This window comes from Oncorhynchus masou, chromosome 29 (genome assembly GCF_036934945.1).
Source record: "Oncorhynchus masou masou isolate Uvic2021 chromosome 29, UVic_Omas_1.1, whole genome shotgun sequence".
NCBI lineage: Eukaryota > Metazoa > Chordata > Actinopteri > Salmoniformes > Salmonidae > Oncorhynchus > Oncorhynchus masou.
In genome coordinates, this window is record NC_088240.1 from 37,735,428 (window position 1) to 37,754,556 (window position 19,129).

A 19,129-nucleotide genomic window follows, 5' to 3' on the forward strand; every position below is an offset into this window, starting at 1 on the left:
TATACATGTAGGTAGGGGTAAAGTGATTAGGCAACCGGATAGATAATTGACAGTAGCAGCAGCGTATGTGGTACGTGTAAATGAGTGTGTGTGGAGTCAGTATGCATGTGTGCACCTGCTATGTATGTGTGGGCATATGTAGTGTGTGTACAGATGTAGGATAATTTGATCGCTCTTTTGTTGCTGAGAAATGCAAACTTTTAGTGTATTTCAGTTTTAAAATATCAGACTCGATTTGACCAAATGAAAAATGTCCATTTAATTATAATCCACATAATAATTCACATTTCCTGTTGCTGCAGGGTAATTCTCCTGCTGTACCAACTGGCTCAAATTATGATCCTACACATCCTATGTGTGTGTTAGGATGTCAGTGTACGTATGTGTGAGTTTGTGGGTAGAGTCCAGTGTGTGTGTGTATAGAGTCAATGCAAGACAGTTAGCACAATAAAGGGTCAATGCCGGTAGCTATTTGATTAGCTATTTAGCTACCACTGTTGTGTCATCGGCAAACTTAATGATGGTATTGGAGTCGTGTCTGGCCGTGCAGTCATGAGTGAACAGGGAGTACAGGAGGGGTCTAAGCATGCACCCCTGAGGGGCCCCCGTGTTGAGGGTCAGCGTGGCGGATGTGCTCTGGCCTACCCTTACCATCTGGGGGGTGGCCCGTCAGAAAGTCCAGGATGCAGTTTCAGAGGGAGGTGTTTAGTCCCAGGGTCCTTAGCTTAGTGATGAGCTTTGAGGGTACTATGGTGTTGAACGCTGAGCTCTAGTCAATGAATAACATTCACACATAGGTGTTCCTTTAGTCCAGGTGGGAAAGGGCAGTGTGGAGTGCAATAGAGATTGCATCATCTGTGGATCTGTTAGGGCGGTATGCAAATTGGAGTCGGTCTAGGGTTTCTGGGATAATGGTGTTGTCAGTCATGACCAGCCTTTCAAAGCACTTCATGACTACAGACGTGAGTGCTACGGGTCAGTAGTCATTTAGGCAGGTTACTTTAGTGTTCTTGGGCACAGGGACTATGAAACATGTTGGTATTACAGACTCAGACAGGGAGAGGTTGAAAATGTCAGTGAAGACACTTGTCAGCTTATGCTCGGAGTACACGTCCTGGTAATCCGTTGGCCTTGCGACCTTGTGAATGTTGACCTGTTTAAAGGTCTTACTCACATCGGCTGCAGAGAGCGTGATCACACTGTCGTCAAGAACAGCTGATGCTCTCATACATGTTTCAGTGTTACTTGCATAGAAGTAATTTAGCTCGTCTGGTAGGCTCATGTCACTGGGCAGCTCTCGGCTGTGCTTCCCTTTGTAGTCTGTAATAGTTTGCAAGCCCTGCCACGTCCGACGAGCATCGGAGCCGGTGTAGTACGATCTTCGTCCTGTATTGACGCTTTGCCTGTTTGATGAGGAGGATAGAATTATGGTCAGATTTGCCTAATGGAGAGCGAGGGAGAGCTTTTGTATGTGTTGCGTGTGGGGTAAAGGTGGTCTAGAGTTCTTTTCCCCTCTGGTTGCACATTTAACATGCTGGTGGAAATTTGGTAAAACAGATTTAAGTTTCCCTGCATTAAAGTCCCCGGCCACTAGGAGCGCCGCCTCTGGATAAACATTTTCCTGTTTTCCTGTGGGGGTATACAGCTCATTGAGGGCAGTTTTAGTGCCAGCATCGGTCTGTGGTGGTATGTATTCAGCTACGAAAAATTCAGATGAAAACTCTCTTGGTAGATAGTGTGGTCTACAGCTTATCATGAGATACTCTACCTCAGGTGAGCAAAACCCTGAGATTTCCGTAGATATCGTGCACCAGCTGTTGTTTACAAATAAACTCAGACCGCCACCCCTTGTCTTACCAGGGGCTGCTGTTCTATCCTGCCGATACAGTGTAGAAACCGCCAGCTGTATGATGTTCATGTCGTCGTTCAGCCACGACTAGGTGAAACATAAGATATTCGTTTTTAATGTCCCGTTGGCAGTTTAGTCTTGCTTTTAGGTCATCGATTTTATTTTCCAATGACTGGATGTTTGTCAATAGAACGGATGGCAGTGGGGTTTTACTCGCTCGCCTACGATTTCACAGAAGGCAGCCCGACCTCCACTCCCTTTTTCTCTGTCTTCTCTTCACGCAAATGACGTGGATTTGGGCCTGTTCCCGGGAATGCAGTATATCCTTCACGTCGGACTCGTTAAAGGAAAAGCATCTACCAGTTCGTGGTAAGTAATCGCTGTTCTGATGTCCAGAAGTTATTTTCGGTTATAAGAGATGGTAGCAGCATCATTAAGTACAAAATGAGGGACTGATAAAAAAAATAGTTACAAACAACGCAATTTTTTTATTACAAAATAACACATTTGGTTAAGAGCACGTAAAACGTCAGCCATACAATTTTATGGACCTTCCTCTGACACTGCCTGGTGTACAGGTCCTGGATGGCAGGAGCTCGGCCCCAGCGATGACTGTAATTTGACTGAATTATGTTGACCACATAGCCTCTCCAGGTAGCAACATGATTTATACATTTTTTATTTAACCTTTATTTAGCTAGGCAAGTCAGATTTTTATTTACATTGACAGCCTACTTGTCAATTTGATCAGTATTTACTTGTGACATGTTTCTCCTGTCTCTCCTTGTCTTTGTACTTGATGGAAAAGTAATGACATCAGTCCCTTAAACTAGCTGCATGTTTTCAAGTGTTTCACCTCTACAAACTGAAAATATACGGCCTCTTGAAACAGTTGTCACCCTGGTTCATTGAAAGCTCACATGTCAGCAACCCAGAGGAGTAACAAGCTGTAAAACCAAAAACAATCAATGAGCCCATGATTGTGCCAAATGATTTGAACTAGAGACGTAACAGACCTTGTTCAATACCTATTTGTAATTTCTTATGTCTGTGAATTGTATTATTTTCACTATGGGAATGGAATTCTACATCGCAGATGCTGTAAAAGGCAAAGTCAATCTATTGAGACATGCTAACAAAAGAGAAGGCAGTGCATGTTAGAGAGATAGGCACTGTTGCTCTGTTTCCCTAGTCCCTAGCTCCCGCTGGTGCTCCCACTGGTGCTGCTACTGGTGCTCTCACTGGTGCTCTAACGTAAGAGTCCTATCCCATGACTTTGCTGAGGCAAGGCGTCCCCAGACTCCACTCCTTACGGCCATTCTCTGGTCAGAGCATTGTTGTGCCGCTCGGGCCCTTAAAAGATAAAGCCCTTTGTTCTGTCAATAAAGGAACACCTGCTAATGGTCTCTTCAAAACATACAGTATTTGAAACAAAGCAGTAAAATGTTAATTGGAAGATAGACTTGACTCCTGAAACCAGGCTCTCTCTCCCCCCCTTCCCTCTTTTTTTTAATTTTTTTTTTTTTTAACTGTCTTCCTTGTGGCTTTGTGTGGCGCCGCAGTCTCATAAGTGCCGTCTTCACAGAGGCCTACCCAGACCCAGTCGTTAAAGGCCTAATTGTGGAGATTTACCTCCTCCGTTTTTTTTGTTCTTCTTCCCTCTTTCTCCTCATGCATAGATAGTAGCCCAGTTACTAAGGCCTGAATGGGCCTGGTGTGATGTAAATGTGAAATTAGAGGAAATGAAAGTAAATGACTTTGGAATGTAGTGTTCAGTAAAGGCTGTTGGTAGATCACTGAAGGGGTAGGTTGATCATCTTCTCCTCAACCTAGACGGCACAGCTTCTTCCTCACAATCCACTTGTGAATTCCGTGTGTGTAATAGTGAGTTATCCGTTTGTTGGGAGGGCTGTTATTTAGAAGATTAACCTTGTCAACATATGACTATTATTGTTATGTCCAGCCTTTCCAACAAATATATATATTAGAGATACAGCCCATAGAACAATTATCCCTCACACACATTCTTGTTTGATCTATCCCAAAAAAGAATGACAATCCTTTGTCCGTATATACATTTATGCCTCTCACAGATGATTCACATTGCGTTATTTTCACTTTAAGTTCATGAAGGGACCGTGCACACAATAGCACATTTTCATTCCAATCAGTGTAGAACTGGGAGCTGGCAAATTGGAGCAGCAAAACAATAATTCCACTGATTGGCCTCTTTCTGTGTGGCGTAAGTGAACTGTTTATACTGTGGAGTACCTCTGGAAGAGGAGAGGAACCAAAACAGCCTGATTAGGCAAAGTGTAATTGGATAAGTTCATTTTACCATGAGTATGACAACGACACGCATGATCATGATAGCTTGCACCAAGGTGTAGAGCTTCTGTTGACTCGAATGAGACTGGCAAATTTGATTTCATGTTAATCTGTCATTTTGTTGTTGATCTCATCACGCTATCAGTGTTCAAAATGATTGAATGGTGACGTAAGCAGTTGCATTTCCATAGATTGATTGCTTGTTTGTGTAATGTCAGAAGAAGAAGAAGCCAGTGTAGCATGCACATAAAGCATGTATATATGTACTACCATTCAAAAGTTTGGGGTCACTTAGAAATGTCCTTGTTTTTTAAAAGAAAGCACATTTTTTTGTCCATTAAAATAACATCAAATTGATCAGAAATACAGTGTAGACATTGTTAATGTTGTAAATGACTATTGTAGCTGGAAACGGCAGATTTTTTTATGGAATATCTACATAGGTGTACAGAGGACCATTATCAGCAACCATCACTCCTGTGTTCCAATGGGACGTTGTGTTGGCTAATTGATCATTAGAAAACGATACAACAACAAAAAAGCAATACAACTGGTCTTCTTTAGACTAGTTGAGTATCTGGAGCATCAGCATTTGTGAGTTCAATTACAGGCATAAAATGTCCAGAAACAAAAACTTTCTTCTGAAACTAGTCAGTCTATTCTTGTTCTGAGAAATGCAGGCTATTCCATGTGAGAAATTGCCAAGAAACTGAAGATCTCGTACAACGCTGTGTACTACTCCCTTCACAGAACAATGCAAACTGACTCTAACCAGAATAGAAAGAGGAGTGGGAGGCCCCAGTGCACCGCTGAGAAAGGGAACACGTGTCTAGTTTGAGAAACAGACGCCTCACAAGTTCTCAAATGGTAGCTTCATTAAATAGTACCCGGAAAACACCAGTCTCAACGTCAAAAGTGAAGAGGCGACTCTAGGATGCTGGCCTTCCTGCTGACTGTGTTCCTCTAGTGTCTGTGTTCTTTTGCCCACTTTAATATTTTATTTCTATTGGCCAGTCTGAGATGTGGCTTTTTCTTTGCAACTCTGCCTAGAAGGCCAGCATCCCGGCGTTGCCTCATCACTGTTGACGTTGAGACTGGTGTTTTGCAGGTACTATTGAATGAAGCTGCCAGTTGAGGACTTGTGAAGCGTCTGTTTCTCATACTAGACACTCTAATGTACTTGTCCTCTTGCTCAGTTGTGCACCGGGGCCTCCCACTCCTCTTTCTATTCTGGTTAGTGTCAGTTTGCTCTGTTCTGTGAAGGGAGTAGTACACAGCGTTGTACAAGATCTTCAGTTTCTTGGCAATTTCTTGCTTGTAATAGCCTTCATTTCTCAGAACAAGAATAGACTGAGGAGTTTCAAAAGAAAGTTATTTGTTTCTGGGCATTTCGAGCCTGTAATCAAACCCACAAATGCTGATGCTCCAGATACTCAACTAGTCTAAAGAAGGCCAGTTGTATTGCTTCTTTAATCAGCACAACAGTTTTCAGCTGTGCTAACATAATTGCAAAATGGTTTTCTAATGATCAATTAGCCTTTTAAAATGATAAACTTGGATTAGCTAACACAACGTGCCATTGGAACACAGGAGTGATGGTTGCTGATAATGGGCATCTGTACTCTTATGTAGATATTCCATAAAAAATCTGCCGTTTCCAGCTACAATAGTCATTTACAACATTAACAATGTCTATATTCTATTTCTGATCAATTTGATGTTATTTTAATGGACAAAAGACGTACTTTTCTTTCAAAAGCAAGGACATTTCTAAGTGAACCCAAATTCTTTGAACGGTAGTGTATATCAGACAGTATACCACGGGTATGACCCAAAAAACTTTTTACTTTTGTAATTACTTTGGTAGCCAGTTTATAATAGCAATAAGGCACCTCTGGGGTTTGTGTTATATGGCCAATATACAGTACCACGGCTAACGGCTGTATCCAGGCACTCCGTGTTGCATCGTGCCTAAGAACAGCCCTTAGCCGTGATATATTGGCCACCCTTGGGCCTTATTGCTGAAATATAACACAGCACATAACTCAATTAGTTAAACAGGGGAGAGGAAGTCTCAGGAAATTGCAGTGTTGTTGTAATACCTGTTAAAACACCCATCCATGCCATGAATCATCAACATTTCCAACATGAATCATGGTTGAAACTTGTTCTAAATCAGAAGTATGACAGCCATGATAAGTGGCATGAATCAATCAAATGATGTACTTTCCTCACTGGGCCTCAACTGTCAACACTCCTCTCCACTGAGGTGTCAACACTTCAAGCGGGAGTGCTGTTCGAATATAAAGTAACTCTTCGCCAAAACACGCAGATGCCAAACATATCATGCATCTTCCATTAACACAGCAATGCTTTAACCTGAGCTTCAATGTCCTGACAGACACTACACAGCAGGGTTGTGCTCAATTCAGAATTTTGGAATTGACTCCCATTCAACTCACGATTTAAAACTGAAATTGAATTGGCCAAACCCCACAGGATTTTGAATTTGAATTTGAGTGACAGGAAGTAGAATTTAATTCAGTGCAATTCAAATAAATTCCACTCAGTCATAGAACATGAGTTTCATTGAATCTGACAGGTCACTAGATAACAAATAGTATATCACTTTTCTCTGGAAACAATGTTCATTTCCTGTACTCTTTTAATGTTAGTGCTTAGAATAAGCAAATTTATGGCAACAAATCATTTCATTTGTTTGGCTTTTTTTCTAAAGCTTTAGGGCCAACTTGAGGATTAAAGTAGTGGATCCTGGGAAATGTAGTATTTCCCCCATATGGTTTGTTGTTGTGATTAATAAAAAATAATGACTTTGAATATTCGCATATAGGTTTTGTTTTCATTAATCATTCATTTTAAGATTTTGCCCTGAAAATCTATTGTTTCAACAAATTAAATCAAATGTTATTGGTCACATACATATGGTTAGCAGATGTTAATGTGAGTGTAGCTAAATGCTTGTGCTTCTAGTTCTGACCATGCAGTAATATCTAACAAGTAATCTAACAATTTCGCAACAACGACCTTAAACATACAAGTGTAAAGGAATGAATAAGAATATGTACATATAAATATATGGATGAGCGATGCATGTATATAATGACATGTTTTATGTACAATATGTATATTGTTATAGATTACACCTAATACAGAATAGGAGAGGCATTTGAATTTGATTTAATTTCACTAAATTAAATTCTATTTCCTTTTAATTCAAATTCAAATTGCAATTCTATGTCCTGTTCACGACAAATTTAATTCAACGTCTAGAATTTAATTGGACTTTCCGAGGCTCTCTCAATTCGATTTTGAAGTTAGCACAACCCTGCTACACAGGTGGATGATAAAGCCTAATTTATCGTGAACATGTAAGGTTTAAGTGCAACTGAAGATCAGTGTTTTTACTAAAACAGTTTTAATGATTTTCAAAAAACTCATTGTTAATGCTTGTCAGGTAGAAGAAGATGTGTAAGGGTATGCTGCTAATGAGCTCAACCATACACAGAAACAACATATTTGTGTTTAGTTACATGGTGTTTTACTCGTGGCTTTATACAAGTAAAAGTTTCAGAAAACAAGTTAAAGCCATAAATGATTCTTGTCACTTGCCAGTTGGGTGAATGGTAACGATCACTGTGCTGACACTAGTTAATGACATAGTAGATAGTGGGCCAGAGAGATGGCCATGACTGGTGTTAAAGGATGTCAGTCCCAGTTTGACAGATGCCTCCCACTACCTTTCTATTTCTGCCCCGTGGCCAGAACCCTGAGCTCTTCTCCAGAATCAGGAGGAGAACATCATCAGTGGCTGGCTAAATTGTGTGGTTAAGTGCTTCATTATCTAATCACCATCAAGACCATTGCAACTAGGCCATTGATTAGCAGAGGGAAGGCCCTGTTTTTATGTATTCATATTTACAGTAACATTTTAGGTATGAATACATTTTTATTTCCAGGTGGGCATTATTTAACTGTTTGTGTTTGGTTTATACCTCACCATTTTAAGAGGCTGTGCCAGACAGCCTCTTAGAAATTAACTAGCTCCACACCATACAGATGTACATTCTGGCACAGGCACAGGTACAGAAAGTTGTCTTGTTTCTCAGCACAATAAAAACAGAAACGCCTTTGGCTAAACTCACACATTGGGGTACTAAAGTTGGCAAAGAGTTAAAGTTTTCCATGTAAGTAAAAGCGGGAGCCCACAACTGTCAGAGGAATTTACCATGACACTGCAAGTTGAAGATTCATAGTGGTGCTTACAAAACGTGTGCTTGCTTATGGTATGTATTTTGTAGAATAGTCAAATTTATTGTGATTTGGCTATTACATTTACCATGGTTTTCTCCCACTGTGCTTTTTGAAGTGGATGTATTTATTCGCCCAATTTTCCCCTGAGAATATAATCATTGTTGGTGATCTCAGTACTCATAGTACAAGATCGATGCCATTGATCCTGATTATGCTGTGTGTGTGTGTGTGTGTGTGTGTGTGTGTGTGTGTGTGTGTGTGTGTGTGTGTGTGTGTGTGTGTGTGTGTGTGTGTGTGTGTGTGTGTGCGCGCGCGCGCATGTATCAGTGGAGGCTGCTGAGGGAAGAACGGCTCATAATAATGTCCAGAACGGAGCAAATGGCATCAAACACATGGAAACCATATGTTTGATGCATTTGATAACATTCCACCCATTCCTCTGCAGTCATTACCACGAGCCAGTCCTCCCCAATTAAGGTGTCACCAACCTCCTGTGGTGTGTGCTTGTGTGTATTTCTGTAGCTACAGCGAAGGTTCAAGTACTTGTGCATGTGGTAGTGTGTTATAGTGATGTGATCCTCTTGCTGTATTCTAGGTGCGTTTGAGGATGAGGACATTGTCCATGTGGAGGGGAACGTGGACCCAGTGAGGGACATTGAGATCATCCATGAGGAGCTGAGGCTGAAGGATGAGGAGATGATCGGGCCCATAATGGAGAAGCTGGAGAAGGTGGCCGTGAGGGGTAGTGACAAGAAACTCAAACCTGAATACGTGAGTCAATGTCTCAGCATGTCCAATGCAGCTCCCACACAGCACCTGAGCACAAATAATAACCCTGCGTTCCACACACAGTGTCAATGAGGATTTATTTTTCTTTCTACCCCCACCCCCCATAGGGTCTCCTTCCTCTCTTTGCGCCATTCTCTCTCTTTTTCTGAGATTGAAAGTGATCGGGGGTCAGGGGTTTTCTGCTGTTGAAATCATGAATAGAGAGTTAGGTATTCAGCTGCTAACCCTGGGTCACGGTGCTGGGCTAATGAAAGTGTTTTCACAAGCCTCTTTTCATCTGAAGTAATACTCAAATCACAGCACAGCTCTCGCTATAGCTCGCTCTCGCACCCACAGCAGTTTCTGGAAATTGGGTGAGGCCATACAATGGGTGACCCACAATCCCACATCCAGATATGAATACAATAAATGTGCTTTGACAGAACATTCTTCGGTTCTCCGCAGTGAGACACAGAATAGACTGTGTAAGATTAGAGGGCGTCGAAATATACTGTATATCATGTCGAAATGCATGCGGGGCCCAAACCTAAGTAATAATATTGATATATATATAACGAAGCTTTGCCGTATTCACTGCGGTAGTTCTGCTTCTGTCGTGATTGTATGATGTGCTCTGTGCAGGGCAGAGGGAGTGTGACCCAATGTAGAATGGGCGAGTAAGCGAGGTAATCTGGCCTTTCAGAGGGAGCAACGTGCTCAATTTCAGAACCCCTGCACATGGAGCCTCTGACCGCTCATTACACTAACGAGCGGGGCCATTTCACCTGCTGCAGGGGCCCCGGCCGGTCGGTCCCCCTCAGAGTAATCCCCCTTAGCAGCCCGGCACACGGGCAGCCATTCAGGCCAGGCAGGTGGCCGCTGACGCACATAATTGCTGACAATTTTAGGCAATGAATAAAAATAATTTACATTACTTGTCAAAGGTTGTGTATGCCTTGCCAAGTGAAATCTATAGACGGTTCCTTTAGAAGTGAGAGAATGGTCCTTATCAAATGCTGCATTTCTTACAGGCTGAATTTGGTTTTTGACACGTTCAGCTGAGTTTTATTTTGTTTTACTGAGAGCATCCTTCGTCCTTCTGTTTATGTCCAGGTTTAGGGTAGGCAGTACCTCTGCCACCGTATACCATGATTCTCCTTAATGTAAATAAATAAATGGTTTAGCAGCACGTCCTTTTATAGTGCCTTGAGTACCATAAAATAACCAGGTAAATACCATGTATTTGAATTTAAACGGTAATAATTAGCACTTACTGAGTAATTAACGAGAACGTAGAATGAAGCACTGATTTCTGTAGCTGCAGCTTGTTTTCCCAGAGCTCCTCACTTAGTCCTCTCTCTTTCAAAAATACGCCTGAATACTGAATTAACACGCATTTAAGTACAGATATTTACATTTCTGTAGTGTGACATATTTGACACATTTCTATACAAATAATGATGTTACTCAATATTCTATAGCTACCTACATGTGTTGGGTATTGATAGGACTGAGACAAACATGGGGTGTTTTATAACTGAAGCTGATTATTCCTGTTATAACATAGACATGATATCTGCACTTGTTCAATAGTGATTGAAACCATGCCATCTGCCTTTTTCTGAGAATACTCGGCCAATTGAACCATGCATGTATTTATTCAGCATGAATTCAACTGGCTGATTGTGGGTTCACAAGCAAATATGTCTTTGCATATTGTGAATCACTGTATAGGCCTAATGTTGCAACATAATGTGCTATTCGAACTCCTATTAAAAGACTGTTGTTACGATCACTTAAATCCATTTTGAGATCATAATGTACATTGAACAAGGACAATGTTTCATCCCAGAATTCCCTGTCCGTAACAAACAATAATATTCAGCAGCTAGGACCCCCAGCAGTGTTTCCTGGTGGCAGGCGTATGTGTTTGACCCCTGTGGGACCTTATGCCTTTTATTAACACCTGCCTGTTAGAGGAGCGCTGCACGGAGGCCCAGAGCTGATGAGGGAAACCTGGAGCGGGTTCAGCCTATGTCACTGGCCGTTTGCTGTTTCCATTTCACACATGATTAATCTCTCTGTGAAGACTTGGGCTGACGCGGGCGGACTGTGCGGCGCTCTTCCTGCTCTCTCTCCTGCTGGCCGCACTCTGGCTGCCTGACTAAAAGGCCTTTAGAATTCCTGCGGAGAGAGAGATGTGCAGAGAGGGAATGCAGCTGCCTGGGGGTCAGTGTGTGGAGCTTTTTCTGCCATTGTGTAATTGAGGCTCTGGCAGGCTCTTTTCCTCTGTTCTTTAAAGGGTTGTGTGATTGTGAAGTGCTGTGAGGGTTTGGGGAGGAAAGAGGAGGTAGGGGGAGTGTTGCAGGGGGTGGAGGAGTTTTTATATGAAGGGGGAGGTTAAGTTGAAAGGAACAAAAAGAATGTGTTCCGCTAATTTCTGTGGGGGTCGGATCAACAATAATAGGCTCAATTTCTTTATTACAAATTTTTATAACTGCCTCCCTCCCATGTTCCCACCCATTCCCGCTCCCAGATCCTGTCATGGCCCAGTCTTGCCTGTGGGTTCTCAACCCACAACTGCTTCAGTAATGAATATGGCAAACATGGCTGGAAAAGCCTAATATTTTCTCCAGGAGGAACAGTGTGTAATTAGTACCTGACTAGTGCATGTTCAATGACTGCTCACTGCAGAGAGCCTGAGGGATTTAAAATAACACACACATTACTAACCAACTAGCCTTACCTTTTCTCTCTTTCTTCCCCTTTCTTTCTCTCTTCATACTTTTATTATTGGATGGTCCTTATTGAATATGGCGAGTGCCAAACAGGTGAACTTAGTGCGACTCACTAAAAGGCATTTTATTCTGTTTTAAGAGAGCGAGGGGGGGCCTTGTGCGTGCCATCCCTGTCAAAGCCCGGCCTCTCCTGTTTCAATACGAGCAGGCATTGTTCATTTGGTCATCAGGATGCCGTGCATTTAGGAAATAATTACACTGTACCCTGCTGGGTTTGTATTCTTTTTCATCTCCTTTAATGGCTTCTTGTTCATTCTTTTTTAATCCCGAACAGGACGTAATGCTCAAAATCAAGAACTGGGTCGCGGATGAAAAGAAACATGTCCGCTACTGTCGCGACTGGACTGAGAAGGAGGTAAGACTTTGATGTCACACTCAAATGTATTACTGCCATTTATCAGCTTTATCGTTTCATCTGGCCTGAAAGTCAGACTCCTGCTTTTGAGACAAATGGGTCTGATATGCAAATCACAATTGAATGCGCATGCTGTCTTTTTGGGGGGTATTTCTATATGACTTTTTGTTAACAAACTAATGACATCAGTCCGGCCTGATATTGATCTAAACGCTTTATAGAGGCTCCCTGCAGAGTCCAGACAAGATCCTAATTTGATTTGGCTTCACTTTTTATTCTGCATCCTCCTCAAAGACTACTTTGGAAAGTTTGGATCCTCAGTTCTTGTCCTCTCTCTCTCTCTCTCTCTCTCTCTCTGTCTCTCTCTCTCTCTCTCTCTCTCTCTCTCTCTCTCTCTCTCTCTCTCTCTCTCTCTCTCTCTCTCTCTCTCTCTCTCTCTCTCTCTCTCTCTCTCTCTCTCTCACACAGATCGAAGTGTTGAACAAATACTTGTTTTTGACATCCAAGCCAATGATTTACCTCATTAACCTCTCAGAGAAAGACTACATCAGAAGAAAGAACAAATGGTAAGTCAGTGCTCAGAAATAGGGAGGAACCCCATTGACTTTACATACAGCATGGACAACCACGGACCTTCCCTTTTACAAAATGTGTATTTTCTTATTAATTGTCGACTCCCTTACACCTCACCCATCCATCAGTTTATGTTATATCAGCTCAAACTGCGAGACATTGAACCAATGTTTTCCAAATAACTTCCATGGTCAATTCCCAATGTTCAATAACGGTTTTAAAGCGTGTCCCCCTTCTAACCAGTAACTGCAGATAGTTATGAGTGATGTTTCGATACCATAGGCTTACAGTGCTCAGAGTAAAGTCCCATTGTGAAGCTTCTTTATTCTCCCCATGCTAAAGTGATCCCTCAGCCACTGTGGAGTTGGTTTGTCTACTACTACCGTACCCACGCTGCTCTACTGACTCCAGACCAATAAGATAGTCTCTCTGTGACAGGACTTGCCTGGGGGTGGCACTCAGCCCGCTCTGACACTCCAGTCACACTCAACCCTGCAAAACCAAAGCAGCCCCCAAACTCTGCACTTCATTAAGTATTAAGACCATCTGGCTTCCATTTTCCATGAAAAATGGCACATTTCCATACGATATCAAAGGGGGAAATGCTTTAAATGACAACAAAAATTAACATTCAGTGACTCAAAGCCAAAATAGGAATGAATGTCGTATGGAGAGGGCCAATAAATCATAAGGATGGTTCTCTTTAAATATTATGATGTCTACAATTGTTTTCCCCCAAAATGTTTGGTTTTGTCTGAAGAGTTCACTGTTTACATGTGTTGTTTGCTCTTCTTTGAAAATATGAATACTTTGTCTTACTGGGTTGACTCGCCATCTCCAAATACATATTTTGCATGGAATACAAGTGAGATCAGAATGACATCTGCAACTTAGATGTTCACAGTGACTCACAAACATGTGCTTTCAACTACTGTATGTGTTTCCTAGTAAACAGGTCAGAGGGGTTCTTAGTGTAATCAGCGGTTCTATTTGACTTGCCATCTCAAGCCCTGCCTGACTTATCTCTGTCTCATAAACTCTACAGGTGAACTCCGACTAAATGAGATTGTGTCAGAATGTTTACAAATCTATCTGTTTAGTTCTGGTCTGGTAAACAGTGTTCTCCATGTCCCATTCATGCAGTACCTGATATATGGGCCCTATGGTTTTGCCATGGCCTGTTGCAGAGTGCTAGTCTGGCCATAGGGGTGATGAGAGCGGGCTTTTTCACTTGAGCACCTTGAGGAGAGTGGAGCTTCCCTGGCCACAGGGAGAGCAGACTGGGAGATGGCCATTACAGGTGAAAGGGATACTTGTCTTATCTACGCAACAGTCACATACTGTCCATAACCACTCACCTGTGGATTGGTATCGCACTTTTTCAATTGCCCTCTAGGTTTCGGTGTCAAACAGTTTGTTTCTGCTTTTGTTTGTCTCTGCTTCGCTTGGCAGATTCGTTAGATTCGGAGGGAAGTTGTTCAACTGATGACTGTCTGTTCAAAAATGTTCCTGACATGACAGTCTTGTCTGTCTGTCTGTCTGTCTGTCTGACAGCGGGAGGAGGGAACGCTGCAACAGAAACACATAAATCTGATGAATCATGACGTTGCGGAGCGTCAGTCATGGGCAGGATTGAGTTTTTTCTTATGTTACCTCTGTGTTTTTTGTTCTTTTACTGTGAGAAATGCAATACATCTCGGGGCGTTTTCAAATGGGCAAACAGTAGTGCCGTTGTGACCTGAGGGCTCAGCGTGGAACAATGCAGACATCAAAGTGTTTCTGATTGACAAGTGATGGGCCACTTCCCTTGTCCAGAGTGGAGCCCACACCTGTACGGAGATGATTACAGGTAGATTTAGCTGCCCCTAAATGTACACTAAATGCTGCTCTCAGCCCTAATAGCAGGCAGTCTGCTGTGGCGACGCCAGACTGCCATTTGGCTGTCGCCATGCTCCCGTGTTTTCCCCCAGAACAGTTGAGATGATGATACGGTTAAAGACTATTCAAAGCAAACAGCAAGACAAATTGTAATATCAGCTTTTAATGTGAGTAGAGAATAAAGAGGAGCACCATAAAAGGTAAACAGGCCAGTCTTGTCTTTTCTTGGTTCGGGACACTCGGGGTGCCATTTTCCAGGCCCACGGCACTGTGTTCATTTACATAGTACAGTGTTTGCAATGTCTGTTAATCACATATTCACTTTCAGACAGACTTTTCAGTTGTTATTGTTGATGGTGTGTTCTCATATTTTTGTTGCAAATGGAAAGGCCTTTTGTTGCGTGACAGACAGGCACGTGCACAGATAGGGCTCAACCAGTGCTCGAGCACCTGCCCTTTTGCCCTCCTATGAGAAAGTGCTTTCGCAGCTAAGTGGAATTATTTTAATTTGAATTATATATTTAAAAAAAAATGTATGTAACGAATTGCAAATCAAACTAGCTCATAAATCCTCCCCCGCGCTCCCGCATCAAGCGTGTACTTGCCTGACATTTGCATTGTGCTTGTGCTTGCCCGTAGCAAGGTGGATAGTTTGAATAGGCCTACTGGTAGGCTAGTTTTTGAGTTGGACCTGTTATGTGTGTCTCTCACTGTTATGGACAGAGAAGGGGCGAATTCAAGTGTTTGGTGGTAATAAGCAAATGTCATCAGCAGAACAAACTGACATTAAGTAAAATGGTTTGTTTTGACAGCATCGCAAACTAGCTAACTAGGAGATTTACATCATCATCTGCTATGGTCAGCTGGTAGACACTTTTCTGATGTCACTCATCTCATCTGGAGTTAGTAGCCTACTAGGAGTCATTGGCTCTAGCTTGCTTACAATGAGGGACGAATGTGATATTGCAGAAAATAAATAGGCCATAATACAAATGTTCTGATACAGAGATCATTTGCATTTTATGAATTTCGAGTAATGAATTAGGAAAGTAAGCGTTTTGGACCTGCCCCCCCCGAAAGGTCTGTGCACGGCCCTGACAGATATAGGCCTACTATTATGATGGTGTGTCTTTACATCAGCGAAATACTTCCATGTTATATAACGTAGGGAAAGAATTCTACCAGAGGAAAACGCATCCATTTGCTAGACCATCATATCCCTGTTTGGAGTGCAGTGTTGTAACCACTACATACCAAGCTGACCTCATTTCAACAAGAGTAAACTGTATTAGCGTTAGCAAGCAGCCATCATTAATGGTGGGATCAGAGAGGGAACAGGGCCTCCTTTCATCCCCAGGTTCTCTGCTGGAGACGGTACATCATTTACTGTAGAGAGGAGCACGTGGGTATAATTCCATACAGTACAGTACAGTGCGTGTGTATGAGAATGTGTCCATGTGCATGTTTGAAGTCTGTTGCCGAGGCGACTCCATGCTCATTTGGATGTTGGCGTAATTGCGGTGTGGAGATCAAAGGCCGGCTGGCCGAGTGATGTTCCAGAGGAGCCTTTACCACTCCGGCCCTCTCCTCTATGGAGCGGGGGCTGCCTGCTGCTCGCGCCCGCTCCCCTCTCCCCTCCAGCCATGCGTTGCCTCCTGCACATCCCCGCTCGTAAAAAATGATTAAGGCCGCATTTGTCATGTGTTTATGACTGAGAGGCATTGCGTGATAGGGAATGGCATCTACAAGAGTCTACCAAGAGGCTTTCTCTTCCCTCGGCGTCAGTAGGCTGCCTGGAACACTTTTGTCTGTGTCACATAGTTTGTGTATTAGAGAGGGTCATTACTCCTCAGTTTATAATGTGGGTGTTTGTCTGCTGTTTGTATGTTTTCACTTGTCAAGGCACAAGCTGGTAATTTAAAAGCTTCTGGTCGGTGGAGTTTTCAACCTTTTTAATATTTTCATTAGCCTCGATATTATCCGATATTTAATCCAATGTCCTTAGCAGACAGACAACTGTCATCGCATTTAGTAAACGCAAAGCTCCACTTGAGAGTCAGCCTGTTTTGCTGAAGAGTTTTTTTTTCTCCTCATAATGTGCTTTAAAGTAAATTGGAGCCTCTTAAGTAGGTGTGTTGACCTTTAAGAAAACCGGAAAGCGTGACCTCTCTGAGTGTGCAGAGTTTGTACCGTGAGTGGGGAGAGGAATGTCAGGGTAGGACGGCTCTTCACAGGGGGCTTTTACATGCAAGGGCTGTATCTGTCTGTCTGTCTCTGTCTGCGTGTGTGTGTGTCTGGCACGTGTCTGTCTGCGGATTGGTCGTATGTTTATTGCTTTCTTCCTGCTTATGTTGTGTGTCTCCAGACATGTTACTTTGTTCTTACTGGCTGTCTCTTCATTTCTCTCTTGATATGGAAAGTGAACCAGCAGGTATGTTTGCTTATTGAACTACCCCAGCTGCCCTGTAGGTGGTGCTTTGACAACTAAAGTAAAGGTACCTCTGCAGTGAATCGCAGCAGGGTGATGGTCGAGCCACGTTTAGTTTTAAAAGATCCCACTGTCTGAGAGGATGTGCTCTGTTTGTCCCTCGGCTTCTCTCTACAACCTACTCATCTATGTTTTGTTCAGGTCTTCTATTCATTTGATTTCAGGATTGACTTTATGTTTTTAACTTTTATTTTGGTGCAGAGTAATGATAACTATACATTTTCTTTAATGTTAGAGGATTTGTTAACGAACTGGCAAGCGCCCGCATCTTGGTCCCCAACAGATTGAGGCAGACTGTCACCGAGGGAAGGCATTGTTGTGGTCTGCTGAGAACCGTTACAGGAAAGCGGTGGCAGCAGCCCACTTTTGCTACTCCAAACCATAATTCCCGTAAACAGAATTGAACGTTTATTGAGTGCAAAACCGCTGGCTCCATCCAAGTTTTAAGGAACTGCTGACTAGGGAGTCACGGTTTGCCTTTCAAAGCAATGTGGGACATATATGATCAGTGGGTCCCCTTTCACTCTGTCCACAGCCGTCCCCTCTCCCCTTATGTACTGTGGAATCCTGGAGAGAAAAAACACGTTCCCGTGGATGGAAGACATGTACCCTGCTGAAAACACACACTCCTAGTGGAGAGGAGTAAACCATATCTACATGGTCTCTAATAAAAGTCCCGGAGCATCAGTTCACTTGGCTTTGTTATTGACCGTCCCTGGTCTGTCTGCCTGGTCTATCACACTGTTGTTGTTCACCATGTTGGATGAGTAGAAGACATTGGGTAGCCTGGCTGCCTTTTGTTGTGGTCTGGTCTGGTGAGGTCTGATGGGGTTTGTTGGGGAAGACACGCAGGCAGGGACGGCTCTGTTCGGTTGTTGTTATCACTAATGAGATCCTAACGGTGAGTGTCACAGCCTTCCTTCCTGGCCATAGGAACAAAGCAGACACTCGTTTGTTCTCTGTTGACCTCACAAGACAGCGACGTGTTCCCCGAAACGGTCCCCTTGTGTAATAAAGATTGGGACAATGCCAAGTGGGTGAACCCGGGCTACATACTTGACCAGAGGGCATAGCTTCAGGTTAGATACTGATCAGAAGTCCCATTTTTAACTGAGTAAAGCTCACTTACCTCTTGCTCTTGACCCGCTCGTAGGACACACAAGGATTATTGTGTCACTACTTTTTTTGGCCATACTTTCTGTGTTACTACCTAGGTCAACTGCCGTGACAACACTGGATTTGGTTTGAATCCGCTGCTTAAAGCACGTGTGTCAGCATATAATACATGATCACAGCCTCATTCCGTTCAGTCCGTGTTCTTTTGATAAGAATAACCATTTCTGTTGTAACACAGTATGCTAACCTCTTCCAAAGCATTCAGAAGCAGCTCTGGGGGTGGGGGGGGGGGGGAGAAGCCCTCGGAAGCATTATTTGTGCTATTGAGAGCATAAGAATCTCTGTGTGTTTTAAGTCAGGCTAATGATATATTTTGATAGCTTTGGCAAGTTGTGCTGTTTATTATCTTTTGTGATAAGGGTTAAAACAAAACACACATGTCACAGCAAGTGTCCTGCAGCCTGGCAGCTTTAATGAGATAAATTAATGAATTTAGTGTTGCCACATACAGCTCCTGAAAGCTTGTTATCAGAGTGATTGTTGAACTGTTATGAATGGAAAAAGGAAACGGAGGGGGGGGGGGGAAGGATGGGGGGGGCATGATTGGCTGATGTTCCATATGTCCTTGATTACCTTCCCCCTGCTTTTATTCTAATAAGTGGCATTCTTTGTACTCCCTTGGACGGGTAGACAGTCTGACACAA

General features: G+C 42.9%; 1 protein-coding gene across 1 annotated transcript in view; it reads left to right on the top strand.

The window, feature by feature from the left end:
* Positions 1–19,129, top strand: part of LOC135519513 (obg-like ATPase 1) — a 42,975-nt gene that overhangs the window by 12,778 nt on the left and 11,068 nt on the right. The window contains exons 5-7 of the mRNA XM_064944743.1: positions 9,045–9,220; positions 12,290–12,370; positions 12,839–12,936. Of these exons, the coding sequence (XP_064800815.1) occupies positions 9,045–9,220; positions 12,290–12,370; positions 12,839–12,936 (355 nt within the window). The remainder of the gene's footprint in view (positions 1–9,044; positions 9,221–12,289; positions 12,371–12,838; positions 12,937–19,129) is intronic.